Source organism: Temnothorax nylanderi, unplaced genomic scaffold (assembly GCF_030848795.1).
Source record: "Temnothorax nylanderi isolate EJ_2023f unplaced genomic scaffold, tnyl_v1.0 TNYL_tig0182_pilon, whole genome shotgun sequence".
In the NCBI taxonomy this organism is placed as follows: Eukaryota; Metazoa; Arthropoda; class Insecta; order Hymenoptera; family Formicidae; genus Temnothorax; species Temnothorax nylanderi.
In genome coordinates, this window is record NW_027249244.1 from 212,106 (window position 1) to 226,924 (window position 14,819).

Sequence of the window (14,819 nt, forward strand, 5' to 3'; positions counted from 1 at the left end):
TATACGCATTACTTGATTCTATTATGTACATATAAACGGTGATCCGCAACGGAGTGAAGATTTGTGTGAATATAAGGAAAAAGGAAAGAGAGACATGAAGGGATAGGAACAGAATTTCTTATATCTCAAATTTCTGTAATACTAATATCAAAACTAAAGTTGTGGTTTTTTATACATGTGTAATTTAACTTATAAAAGAGATTGTAATGATGTAAGTATAATGCGTTTAGAAAGTCGGATGCAGTTACAAATCAGAGTCGAATTATAAAATGTTTTTACGAAAGATTGTAAAATAAGTTAGAATAAATTAAGTTAATGAAAAATATACAACAATAATCTCAAGATTAACTAAGCTTAAGGATAACGAAACGTTAATATCACTAGATATATACTGACATTTACAAAGATTTAACGGTGTATATTAAAATATATTATATATATAGATATAGAACCATTGAGATTTTCGATTAATCCTAATTTTTATTAATTATAAATTATCTATATAATAAATAAATGATCAGATTTGAGTTGTCGTATATAGATTTTATTAAATATAGCTATTTAATTTAAATACCGATGAGAATTATAAATCGTATATTTTATATGTCTGACTCGAATGTATTTTATATGTTCTGCCATAATGTCAAATTGTACGTGTATTTGATGCATAAAAAACTCGAATATGAGCAATTCAAATTTTTTTTTAAATTGCACGCGAAATAATTAAAAAATTACTATTACTATTACGATTGGAAAGGGACATTTGTGATCAGACTTGCAAATAACTTTTACATGGATGGATCTAAACTTCTATTCGCTAAGCTTTTTTTAACTATTAATTGTTTTATTATTAGATTTATTTTATAATTTTCAATTAATTTATTAGCTTATTTTAATTAGCTTATTTTAATAAGTTTTTGAGTGTCTCATGTTTTATTTTTAAATGTTGTTTCAAATACTCGTGGTCCCTTATATAAGATAGTATTGCACCACATTTATTACATTTTGCCTTATATGTTCTGGTAAGTCCGAGTAATATTGACGTAGCTTGTCAGGTAGTGTGTGGTATTTATCGGGGAACATTCCATGTTTACTTAAGTGTATTCTTAATGTTTTTATCATGAATTTTCTATCAGGTACCTACCTGAATTTCTTTTTCACATTTCTTGCACTTTACCAGCGAAGGTTTTAATCGATTGAAATAATCCCACAACTTGCTGCATGTTTGCCATTTCGGTAATTGCGTCCTGTATTACGGAATGTTTGATACTAAATGTGGTATAGAAATCTACTCAACAAGTGTTTGAAAAACTGCTTACAAAGATCGAACAAAGTATAGTATAGTATGCTTTATTTATTGAGATGTATATAAATATGAATATATACATATAATTTGAATTTGCTAGCTATACTAGATCATATATCTCCATCTTTTTTTATTCTATCATTAATTTTAAAATTTTGCTAAATCACACACAGTTAATTCTTACATGACAATTTGAAATATCGAAGTCCGATAGACATAGTAAAAATTTAAATCAGTTTAATCTTGGAAACATTCTTTTATATAAAATTATATTTTTTAACTTATGTTTTTTTTTTAAGAATTGAATACGTATAAGTAATAGGAGATCGTGATATACACGATTAAATTTTTTCAAATTATATGCAAAATAATTTAAAGATTATTATTATTACGATAGGATAAATACATTTATGATCGAAATTGCAAATAACTGTTACATGGATGCCATTATAAAAGTTTTTTTTTCGCTAAATTGTTTTTAGCTGCAATGTTGATTGTTTTATTATTACATTTATTTTATAACTCTTAATATTTTAATAAGTTGTTGAATGTGTACTTACTCATGTTGTTCTTTTTAAATGTTGTTTTAAAGACAAATTGTTCGATAAATAGGATATTTTGCCACATTTATTACATTTCGCCTTAAGTTCTGGTAACTCCATGTAATATTGTCGTAGCTTGTCAGGTAGTGTGTAGACTTTATCAGGAAAAATGTTATGTCTACTTAAGTGCGTTCTTAATGTTCTTTTCATGCTATTTATATGAGATACCGGAATTTCTTTCTCACATTCCTTGCACTTTACTAGCAAATGTTCTAATCGATCGAAATAATCCCATAACTCACTGCGTTCTGCTTGTTTCGGTAAATCCATTACAACCGTTCTATACAGGATGTTTGATACTAAATGTAGTACAGAACTCGCCTCAACAAGTGTTGAGAAACTGCTCACGGAGGTCAAAGAGAAGTATGGTTTATTTATCGGAATGTATATATAAATATGTATAATATATAATTTGAATTTGCCTAACTAGCAATCGTACAATTCTATCTCTTCTTATTCTTTCACTAATTTTAAACTTATGAGAACATAAAAGAAAAATTGGCAATAAGAGAGTCGACGCGGTTATTAGTGCGTAATGTCAAAAGACAGATATATTTTCATATTACAAGTTTCCGGACGTTTCAGCTCTTCTTCGAGCCATCCTCAGCAGTACAATAAACCATTATCCATCATAACCATGAACTTTCGGATTAGGAGATCGGAAAACCATGAGAACTAAATGATTGCTATCTATAAATGGTCAAACATAATTAATAAAACAAAGAATAAGAGCGATGACTCATTTTAATCCGAAACACTAACCAGATAGTCTGGAGAACGGAAGGTGGTCAATAATATAAAATTACATTAAAAATACATTAAAGATTAAAGTGTCCATGACATGTTGTCACGATAGATCGCACGACACTGTGAGCCGTCAAGTGGAATAAGATTATACCAAGTAAAGAAGGAATCTTGTAGGTCATAATGGGAATAAAAGTGTAAATAATAAATAAGTAAAATAATAAATAAGTAAATGTGTATAAATATCATTCTCAGATCAAGGACCAAACAAGCGCAATGTTACAATTTATTTAAATTTATTTAAAATGGGAACATACAGTCAGTCAAGTAAGAGCGTGGTCGGGCTAATTTATAGAAAAATTGAGTTAGCAAAATTTTGAAATACATAGATACATTCTAATTTCTAATTGATGAGAGCTAATTGTAAGATGTAATTACATTAATAATGTGTCCAGTCACCATCGTCGTCGATAATTGACTGACATCTCCGAGGCATATTTTGCCCTATTCGTGCGGCAAGGATCTCCATATCCGACGAATTTCTCAAGATAATTGCTTTAAACTGAATATTTGTCTTATGCTTAATATATGTTCAAACATTTTCGATCGGATTTGCATCGGGCGATTGTGACGGCCAATCAAATTGATTGATGCCAGATTGCTCCTTCCACTCAGTACAGAGTCTGCTCCGGTGTTTCGGATCATTATCCTCCTGCAGGATCCAATCTTCATTTTTTTTCATAAACCACGAGTTGGCAGATAGTAACAAGGCCTTTTTATAGATTTCCAACATTTTGTCCGCATTCAGATTGTGTGTAAACACGTAACACAGCTTCGAAGCGCGACGCGTACGCGGCACTCATGACGCCTATGATTTGCTCTGGCAAAACTTTAACGACAACTGAGCTTTTCTTCGCAAAGCATCAAGGAGAAAAGTATCCTCTATCGACTCACTCAAGAATTAGGAGTACAGCTTTTACCAACTGCGAGTTGTAGCGACCATGCACGCTCTTACTTGACAGACTGTAGTGCAAAATATGCTTCGGAGATGTCAGTCAATTCGACGACGATGGTGACTGGACACATTATTAATGTAATTGCATCTTAGCTCTAATCAAATAGAATGTATCTATGTATTTCAAAATTTTGCTAACTCAATTTTTCTATAAATTAGCCCGACCACGCTCTTACTTGACTGACTGTATGCATGATGTAGGAATTCCGTATCCTTTTGTAAATTAAGGCTATTATTTTGCAATTTGATGTAAATCATTTCTGAAACGAGTCTTTTAGATACGTATTTTTCTCTGTCAAGGACTGCGACATTCTCCCAATCAAACTCATGATCAAAATTTAATCTATGTTCCGTAATGACGCAGAATGTGTATTCGTATTCCAACGAATGTGATTTCGGTGTTCAGAAATTCTAGTATGCAACTATCTCTTAGTTTGTCCCACGTACGAAGCATCGCAGTCCCTACAGGAAATCTTATAAACAACATTGTTATTCGATTGTAATGGGAGGGGATCTTTTTGTACTCTAATAAAATTAGTTAGTTTATTAAGATTAAAAAAGGAAAGATTAGATTTTACATCTCTAATAACGCTTTTAAATTTATCTGAAATACCAGCAACAAAGGGGATGGTGAACCAAGAATTTAAACTTATGCTAAGACATACGCAATGTTTATACATAATAATTTAAAACAGCAAAGTCAGGTAAACAGACAGTAAAAATTATAATTACTTTAATTTATGAAACGTTTTCTTACAAAATTATACTTTTTGGCTTACGTGTGTTTTTCTTTAAAAAGATAACATGTATAGGTATAAATAAATATATAGAATATATGTAAGTAAAGAAATTTTATAATATTCAACGGATTTTAGAACATTTTTAAAGAAATATTATGATGAATTAGTAACACACATCCGATTTTCTTAATCATGCAGTTTCTTTATTATACTTGTTATATACCTGTTCCAAACATACAAGCAAGGTATTTAGAAAAAAATAAAATTATTAAGATTCACACAAAAGGACTTGGTACTTCTACTCATGTGACATATGCTACAAAGTACAAACATATCTATTTGTAGGAAATATTAAAATAGTTAATACGACCCAGCGCCAAGTGTGTGATTATTTTCTATTAGGAAAATATTAATATTCTACGTAATTAATATTTAAACAACAATAAAGATACTATTGCTCCCGATAATATAAAATGCAATTATGTCTAACTGTACAGAATAATCGCGCCCATCTATTCACCCGCATGACTTCACGCGCTCGATATACAGCGATCGTCGTTCGTTTATTTCTCGCCGGATGTTTCTGTCAAATGTTTTGAAGAACGTCGCATACGCAAGTGCCTTTGTTCGCATACGATGTCTATAAAACGGCTTCGTACATTAGACGATCTCATTAGAGTTTCACTTAACGAAGCGAGAAAGTTCCACGAGAAACCGGAATATGAAGATGAAGTTCTTCGTAATTATATTTGTCGTCTTCGCGGTTGGGGTAAGTTTCTGAAATTACATATGGTTTCCCGAAAGTGTGTCTCTTCGGATTTTTGCCATTACCTGAAAATTAAAACCCACTTGTATTATACACGTGAATATCGCATATAAATTTGTTATAATATATCACAATTTTGTTATGTTAAATGCATATTGTATGTACACATCTGTACTTTAAAGGGAACGAATCGTATCTTCATTATTATGAATTCAGAGAAAACAATGTTTAAAGGGGCTTTAAATAGGGAAATGGTGTATTTTTTAGATATAAAATAAAAGTAGCAACTTGATTTATTGTTTTTAATAAAGTAATTTTACTGACTGAATGTTTAATAATACAATTGCCAATAACACACTGTATCCAACCAAAATTAAGGCACTATAAAAAATTTTAATACGACTTTTTTTAATTAGCATTGTATCTTAGGAACTAGTAATAACAGGCATAAGATCCTTTACCATTATACAATTTAATCTTGTTATATTGAAAAATGTATTAATTGCATTTTAACAAAAACTGGCGACACGATTCTTTACCGGAAAAACAAATTTAATTCAATTTTTTTGAATTATGAGATAACTAACGCAATTGCAACGCGACATTTTGTTGTAATAAAACTTATACTGTTTTTTTGTAAGACGTCTGCTGCACTAAGAGAAAACGAAATAGTTGTGGCAACTATTCGTTTGGCAACTATGCAATTTAAGTATTTGTAACTAGTTTTCTAAAGTAATAGGAACTAAAGTAGTACTGAATACTATAAAAATATAGTCATAAAAACTATATTTGTCAACTATTAGTCGATAGTAAAATAGCGCCTCAACTATAATTACACAGTTATATATAGACTCCATATAAATAGATATGACAATAACATTTTTTCAGTTTAAACAAATATTTTTTTGAAGTGAAGCACACTTCCAGAAGCCAAAGCGGCGCGGGCGGCAGCGCGGGCTCGCGCGGCGAGAGAGTTCGGCTTGCGCCCGCTACCCAGCGCATCGCCAGTATCCTTTTCGCGTAATTAAAATTCAACATCGATTCCTATAACTAGGGCCGCTCAGCAAGGTTTCTCCCGCGATCCTTCTCAGGATCGCCAGTCAGGGCGTGCTCACCCACATATATTATTCAATTTTCAATTATAAATCAGTATTATTCATGTCACTACAACATATTTTTTGCATCAACAATATATTTTTTGTTAATGCGACATGCGACTATTTTTTTGTAGTTTATCCAACGCAACGATTACTACAAGTATTACTATATTTTCTTAGTTTATATAACTTATTTATTGTTGTTATCACAACTTTATAATACATAGTTGAGGCGCTATTTGTCCACAAATTTCTAGTTGCTGGTACAAATTATTTCTAGTTACTGGTACAAATTTTTTCTCTGAGTGTGTGATTTACTTGTCAATTCACTTATGATACTATTCATCTAGCGACCGCAACTTAATCCGCGGTTTAAAAAAATAACGACTCTTCTGCTCCCGTGCGACGAATTTTGCATATAGACTTGTAACACTATTATAGCATGTTAGGGAACACCTTAGGCATACTTTTTATGGGTTAAGCCACTAAAAATTTGAAATTTCAAAATCAAAATTTTTTTAGTTCTGACAGTATTCTTTTTAGTTATGTGATATATTCTTCTCGGGGTGCGATATGTAAATATGATGGAATAAAAACTTTGCTTTCAGGCACAATGCCGCTCGGTCACACTTTCGAACGTGAGGGACACAGGTAGGATTTGCATGTTTCATGTTCGCGTCATATATTGGAAATTAAACATTCACGCACAACGATTATTATTGAAGCGGATAAAGAATACTGTATTGCGTTGACTCTTTGAATTTAGCAGGCGAGAAAATTTCCATAAACACGCCGGAGCAACTAAAAGAGCTAATTGCATTGTATGAAGAAAATTTTGGGAAGCTCATAAACTTCGCCATAAAAATGAGCAAAAATAAGGATAACAATAAACGAGAGGTCGGATGATATGCTGTAACATAACTTAAACTTAAACAATATTTTATATTGTTAAATAATACGCGATCTATTAGTACAGTTGTTACGTTTTGACTGAATATAAATGTCGCATTTTAGATACAATTTCTAAATCAGCTAAGCTCGCTTATCGAACAACTTGTCAAAGAGCAGTCGAAGGTAAGAAATGTGCACGCTAAGTTTGACAACGATACAAACGCTATCTTGCAGGCATCAAGTGACAATCCGATGAAGAACGTAAATAATAATGTAAATAATGTGGAAGATTTAATTAATACAATGAAGGAGATTGATATTGTCTATCAGGATGGGGAGATTACTGACGAGCACATTCGAATCAGTAAGTAATCGAGAATCTTAATTGACTCAAAATACGGTCTGACGTCAAAGAATATTATTAGCATTAATAAGTCTGAATATTTAAATAAGATATAAGTTATACAGAAATTAATACACACGTAAGTATCTTACAGGAAACTATAAAAAATTAGTTAATATCTTAAAATTAATTGCAGAACGGGCCGCCGAGGGGTACAAAAGAGCCGCGTCTTTCGCAACGGAAGAACGGATGACTAGTATGCTAATTGATATTCAACGTCAAGTGGTGCAAATTCGAAAATATTTAGACAAGTTATGCAAGTAAGAGAGTCGCAAAAACTATTATAAGAAATGCAAACTGCGTTATTAACGTCTACTAACCAATTAAGGATTAATTTCGGCATTTCAGAAAACATCACCCGACGTCGACGGCCATTTTAGAAGTAAATTCCGATGATGACACTTCCTCCATTGATCAGCCAAAGTAGCGATTCTATGAAGCAAACAATCTAAAGAAAGACTTAATACGTGTCAATATATTATAATATTCTAATATACAAATTATTAAATTTTAATAATTTACATGATATATTTCTTCTATATTCTATAATATTCTCGAAAATTATGAAATATCTAACCGTGGTATCTTAATAATACGATAAGTCATATTTCTGTGTAATTATGAATTATTACATTATATTTAGATTATAATTAATAAACTAATAAATAATATAAACAAAACGAGTAAGCAATTATAATAAAATTCTAAGCAACATATATGTTGTCACATACATACACATACGTCACAATTTTGTTTAATATCTAATTTTATTGCAGTGATTCGTCTTATTACTACGCACGAAATATTTATACACCTGCGATATACCGAAGTTGCTAGATATCCTGTTGCTAGATATCGTGTTAAAGTGTTTTCAGCTTCGCCATTTGATACGTTTGGTCGATAAAACGTAGTCGCCGCTGACGACGAAACCCTTGTCGCGACGAAGCACTTCTTTGTCATTATTTGGTAAGTTTTTTTCCTGATTTAATCGAACTTGCCGATCGTAATGCATTTGGAACGAAGAGGAAGCAGTGAATTTCGTTTAAGTAATCTTCTATTAAGTTTCAACATTTCAAACCATTTTCGTACGATAAATAACAGCGACAATCAAAAGTAGCTCCCGAGTCACTTTCGTGTCTGCGATTGTACAGTGCACTTCGGTATAATTCTTTTAATAATAATATTTCTTTTGAATAGTCAAGTGTGCAATTGTTATTGACAATTATTTATCATTACTATTATGCTTATAATCGTGAATTATATTTTTCAGGCTCAGTTAGCTTGAGAATGTTACAAATCATCAATTTGGTTATAGATATTAATTACAATTAATATTTACTTGTAATTAATATATATAATCCAGAGATAATAAAATCGAAAAAACGTCTCGATATGACATAACACTTTTTCAGATAAATGAAATTATTAAAATCTTAAAAAATTCTATAAAATCTGAGAAATCAGTTGATGTTATATCGATAATTACTAGATGGATTGTTTTAATCAATGTATGTAGATTAAAGCGAGACTCATATGCACGCTACGTCAATCGTGAGTTAGAAATTAGAGAAGTTAGCTTGAGAATGTTACAAATCATCAATTTGGTTATAGATATTAATTACAATTAATATTTACTTGTAATTAATATATATAATCCAGAGATAATAAAATCGAAAAAACGTCTCGATATGACATAACACTTTTTCAGATAAATGAAATTATTAAAATCTTAAAAAATTCTATAAAATCTGAGAAATCAGTTGATGTTATATCGATAATTACTAGATGGATTGTTTTAATCAATGTATGTAGATTAAAGCGAGACTCATATGCACGCTACGTCAATCGTGAGTTAGAAATTAGAGAAGTTAAATTGAGATTCCGTAGGCACGGGCACGCACGTGTCGATCATTATCGTAGCACGATCTAATTTCAGGTATACTATCGTAGTTCTCATTTTGTATCAGTTTGAATCTTCATGAAATTGCATTTATTGGCAAAATTATTCTATTAAATTCATGCATAATAAAAATAGGCAAAAATTAGATGTAGAATAATTTATCGTAATCCTATCTTCAACGAAATATTTTTATATAAAACGTGAAAGATATATGTAAAAGTGATGGAACAAAGGTGAATAATACGATGAAGTAGAAGGGATTTTACACGAGATTAATATCACGCTTTCTCCAAATTACAATTTCTCATGCTATATGATTGTCCTCTTGCATTTATGGAAGCGATTTTCGAGGCACGTTGTTAAGAATGATTATTCGAGGATAAGATATGCATTATTCAAAGTAATGGTTCTCTTAGAAAACCGCATTTTATATTTCGTTTTATTACCGTCCGCGTAAATAGATCTCACGTTTAAAAGTGATTTAGAAGATAGTTTTAGAATTGGTTTAAAGATGTGTTATTATATAGATTGTTGGAAATGGTTTTATTTTCTTTCCCGGCCAAAATAATTATGTATATGTATAATCATTTACGTTTTCATGCAAAACTTTGAAGTCATATTGCTTCTTAATTAAACGGAGGTACTAAATTACAACACTATAAATTAAAATTGTCAAAATAATTATGCGCGAATAAAGTGTGCTTCAAAGAGAGTTGTCTCAATTTTTCGCATTTTACTTGTCACTGCGTGTTCAGATCATACAAATCTTAAATAATGCACAAGCTGGTTTGTTCCAGATACAATTTATAAAGCGAGTTGTATTCGTTGCCTAATGGGAAAAGTTTTTACATTTCATCTTGCAAAACGACTGTGAGACATGAACTTTATAACATTGTCTCAATGTACGGTGATAGATAGTACAATACTAAGTATAACATGTAATAATTAAGTATAACATTTAAGTTCTTGCACTATTTATAATGCGAAATGCAAGTTGGTGCAAGCTCGTTATTGCGCGCTTTGTATTATAAATCTCAGTCATTTTCCTTTCTATGCAAATTGCATTCTCTTTCTCAGCCCGAGTTACGCGCGCATAAATGTACGATTTAAATTCATTGGAACATTACTCGTACCACTAAAATGCCGGCAAGGACGACGGACCGACAAACGTTACAAGAAAATTACGCAAATGTGATCATAAATAACAATAATTCGGTTGCACGAGAGAACAAGCAATCTTTTGACGAGCAACGATTGGCTGTTTACAATTTTCGCCTATAAAAAAAGGGCTATCGCATCCCCGCCCCCGTGAATTATTCCTTATTGATCAATCGACTCGAATGCCTATATCGGTCCATGGTAACAGGACATTCTATTTTAATACATTTTTTAAATTCCTATTTGTATTAAGCAAATTTATATTTTTATTGCACTCGTAATAGCTCCGTTTAATATACATATTTGTTCAACTTTATCTACCTTCGCTCAGAGCTTCTATGTATTTTCAGATCAGCTTCTTCTCACTTCCCATTTGCAACTCAATATATTATGTTTATCTAATTTTTTTTACCATTCTCAAACATTGTATTTTATTCTTTGCATACCGTTAATACAAAATCTTGTATTTCCACATATGATTCATTATTGCTTAAATTAAATTTCCAATTTGAACTTTTCAGTCTAAACAGAGATGTCTGAGCAACGAAGCGTCACGCCGACTGGGGGGGCAAAGTCGGGCGTCGGCGCCGGTGCCGGCGCCGACGCCGAGCGTCGGACGGGCATAAGCGTTCGTGGCGGCACGACGCTCATGAAGAGCGTTTCCATATTCCTGACAAGCGGTCGTAAAGCGTCAACGAATTCCAAGCGGCAGATCGCCGCCGCTTCCGGCAAGGACGAGTTGTCGAGAAGGAGACGTCGCAGAAAGATGCCGGAGGGCGGAGGCGCCAGGAACTCCGCGTATATCGTCAAAGTGATCGAATCCCTTAAAAAAAAGACGAGATTCTCCAGGCGAGTTCGCGAGGACGCGTCGATAAATCGCGATGACTCTCGAATTAATTTTTCTAGTGCTTTATTTTATCATTCTCGACAAGGAAGGACAAATGGAATTATTTAAATGGACTTGAACCGATAGAACGAAAAATTAATGAAATTACACGATTTACAAAATTGAGAAACAAGAGTTATGCGCTGTGTGAATTATATTAGTTTAGTAGCATAAATGTACATAAATCGAAAATTAATTTAATCCGGTGCTTGATTTGCTTTTATCTACAGGGTGGAACTGGATAACCTCTGCAAACTTTACAAAAAGTTAACCACCAATTCCAGCCAACAACAAGTTGAACGATCGATATCTGTTGGCAGAAGGCCACAATCGAGGCCGGCTGTCGAGGTAATATTATGCGACACGCAATTGAAAGTTGACTACCCTTGTGTTCAAACAAAATAAAAAAAAGCATGCAGATTGTTAATTAATTGATACAGATTATACTTAAAAATTATTTCAAACTTACATTGCTCAGGGAATCGACAGGACTATTTTTCGTGAACTCCTTCACAACACGTTTCACGTGATCACGGAGGACGCCCTGGTGGAGCGTTTGTTTAGTTGTTGGGATCGAGAGATCGAGGGTGCTATCAGACTCGAGCCGTGGATCATGGGACTCGACGTGTTCCTGCGGGGTAGCCTGCACGACAAGATCGTTTTCTGCTTTCACGTGTACGATCTAAACAACGATGGATACATTACGAAGGACGAAATCTTTCAGTTACTCAAGTAAAAGGCGATTAAAATTCTATTACAGTCTCTCTGACGTAGATTTTTGTCCGTTTTATTTGAGAGTCGTAAAAAGTATTTTCGTAATTTTCGTAGAAATTGCCTAATAAAGCAGCCCGGTGAGGAAGATCCGGACGAAGGAGTGAAAGATTTGTCGGAGCTGGCGCTGAAGAAACTCGATGTCGATCACGATGGGAAAATATCCTTTCGGGATTACGAGACGGCGATCAAGGAGGAACCGCTATTACTAGAAGCTTTTGGACAATGTTTGCCCACTGAAGAAACCTGCGCGGGCTTCTTGGCGACTCTTCAACCTTAAAAATATGAAAGAAATTATCTAAAACAGATGTGTTGCATAATAAACATTTTTTTTCAATAAGAGACATTTTTAACAATCGATTACAATTAGATACAATATGAAGTTTATACCCATGTCGTTTCTTCCTCCAAAAAAACTTCTTACTGTTACACAATATCATTTATCAATAAGTGCAGCAGTTGCGATACGCAGAAATCAGGTCAGTCCGATTGCATACTTGTACGTGTAATTGAGCAGAAAATACATCAGTTGCCATAACGTGACGTTGACGTAATTATTAAATCCTTTCCGCTCATTTCGAGGCTCGTTTGCGCAGTTAATGATCGATGAAGAACAGACGGCCGGTTGATTGATCGCGACACGTTATCGGAAGTATTCGAACATTATTGAGGTATTAACTTCTTAATTAAAATTGATAACTTCTTCTGCACATAAAGTTAGCAGTATGTGGCAATTATTCTAACATATTTAATTCTGGTTAAATAATATAGATTTTACATTGACTGTATTATTTATTATTTAATTTTATTATGTAAATTAGATCGCAATAATTACACCAATATATAAAACAAAAACAATGCAAACGTTAAAGTTTTAAGATACTTTCAAATAATAACAATTACCAAGATTCTTATACAGCGATAAAGAGTTTTTATTGACTGACTAATCTTGTTTCTCTTAATGTTTGAGAATCGTCCATGAGATTATCCTATGTTCTTGTGTCTAGTTACTATATTATACACAAAAATAACTGTTCGATGTCTTTTTAATTAATAATTATCTGTAATGAGACACGGTGTGCGGATAAAAGAAAGAAACGGCCGTAAATAAACTAAATAATAAACAATAAATCTCAACATTAAATTCAATATAGAACGTAGATGAAAATGTGATACGATGACAACAGTCGTTAAAATCGGACATCGAAATGTCAAATGTTAATGCCTAATGTTAATTTTACGGCCATATTTAAAGCGGTTGCGTTTAGATCGTCGAAGCAAATGGTAAAATGTGGCCGGGCAGTTCTATTTTAATCGTTATTAACGCGTTGATTTTTTTGGTAATAAATTTAAATAAATTGTTTGAAGTTTTTTCTTCAAATTTCTTTTTTTAATATTTTCTTTCAAAGTTGATAATCGAGAGAGCATCTTTTACTTTAATAAATTAAATTAAATAAATTAAAAATTACATTGTTAAATTGTAGTGTTTCTTCGTGTCAAGTCCTTGGATATCTTCTTTAAATTTAATGTAAAATATAAAAAAAAATATAAAAATAGTTATAATCGAAACGGCAAAGAACAAGAGACGACGATGCAGATTTTCTTGAAACTTTCAAAGAGGTAACATGCATCTTCCTCCTTTGTTCTTGCCATTTTTAAATCAAGCATGTACTTGCTTGATTTAATACAATTATAAAAAAATAATATAGTAATAATTATTAATAGTTTTATATAGCCACGCTATTATATATAAATGTCTTGCAATTAATTCTTTTTTTCTTATTAGGTACATTCTTTGCCGCCAAATACTGATTGGAATACTTTGCGTAATGATATAAAAGATCCAGTTGCCCAAAATGAGAGGATTTTGAAGCTCTTTTTACAATTGGCAGTGCAAGCAGCCAATCGTTTAACGCATTTGAGAGAGGAAACTGACAAAAAATATGACTGTAATAGACGCAACAACAATCCACTAATTACAACAACAGAAGCTCTCACAACTCAATCGAATATAGAATGGCTTGACAAGAGTAAAAAAATCCTGAATTATTCGTCTTCCGATGATTTTGAAATAAATGCAGATCAAAATCAAACAACTTTCTACCAGCAATTACAAGAGTTGTTTGATCCTAGTAATCTTTCAAATATTAACGATCAAAATATTGTACGCAATCTAAATTCACAGATGAGCAATTTAATTCCAAAATCTGCACAAGATGTCCAAGACACTTTATCTAATATTACCAGGCATGATCATGAAGCACTTAATTCGGACAATTTGCAAAAATCGATTCTTGATTTAGATACAGCAAGCAACTCGCTCAATGCAAATAAGTTTAGACCGAATTTTCGGAAATTAGCGGGAAATGATGTCAACGAAAAATTACTTGGTCAAATCGATTTAGTAAAAAACATTTTGAATACATCGGTCATGAATGACTTAACTAAAACTGTAAATAAGTTTTTTCCGAAATTGCAAAATATGCAGGAGTCAACGTCCGGTATAAGTCAACGATTATTCGGCGCAGATTTAGCACAAG

The 14,819-nt window shown here is 32.3% G+C and overlaps 2 protein-coding genes across 2 annotated transcripts; both read left to right on the forward strand.

The window, feature by feature from the left end:
- The first annotated feature begins 4,712 nt into the window (after window positions 1-4,712).
- On the forward strand, window positions 4,713-8,179 carry LOC139778402 (uncharacterized). Its single transcript, XM_071716316.1, is given in 6 exon segments — window positions 4,713-5,176; window positions 6,879-7,013; window positions 7,015-7,167; window positions 7,285-7,525; window positions 7,701-7,824; window positions 7,913-8,179. Coding segments are annotated over 6 exon segments (780 nt in total). The 5' UTR covers window positions 4,713-5,128; the 3' UTR covers window positions 7,992-8,179.
- Window positions 8,180-11,073: 2,894 nt separating this feature from the next.
- LOC139778396 (calaxin-like) lies at window positions 11,074-12,817 on the forward strand. The gene is made up of 4 exons (XM_071716311.1): window positions 11,074-11,471; window positions 11,739-11,856; window positions 11,987-12,240; window positions 12,337-12,817. The coding sequence occupies exons 1-4, from the start codon at window positions 11,155-11,157 to the stop codon at window positions 12,557-12,559; spliced, it is 912 nt and encodes a 303-aa protein (XP_071572412.1). The 5' UTR covers window positions 11,074-11,154; the 3' UTR covers window positions 12,560-12,817.
- Window positions 12,818-14,819: the final 2,002 nt, after the last annotated feature.

What these genes read in the sequence shown, in the direction of transcription:
- LOC139778396 (XM_071716311.1), top strand. Translation starts at nt 11,155, where the DNA reads ATGTCTGAGCAACGAAGCGTCACGCCGACTGGGGGGGCAAAGTCGGGC. An exon ending in AATCGAGGCCGGCTGTCGAG is followed by an intron (nt 11,857 to 11,986) that starts GTAATATTATGC and finishes TACATTGCTCAG; the next exon opens with GGAATCGACAGGACTATTTT. An exon ending in GAAATCTTTCAGTTACTCAA is followed by an intron (nt 12,241 to 12,336) that starts GTAAAAGGCGAT and finishes TAATTTTCGTAG; the next exon opens with AAATTGCCTAATAAAGCAGC.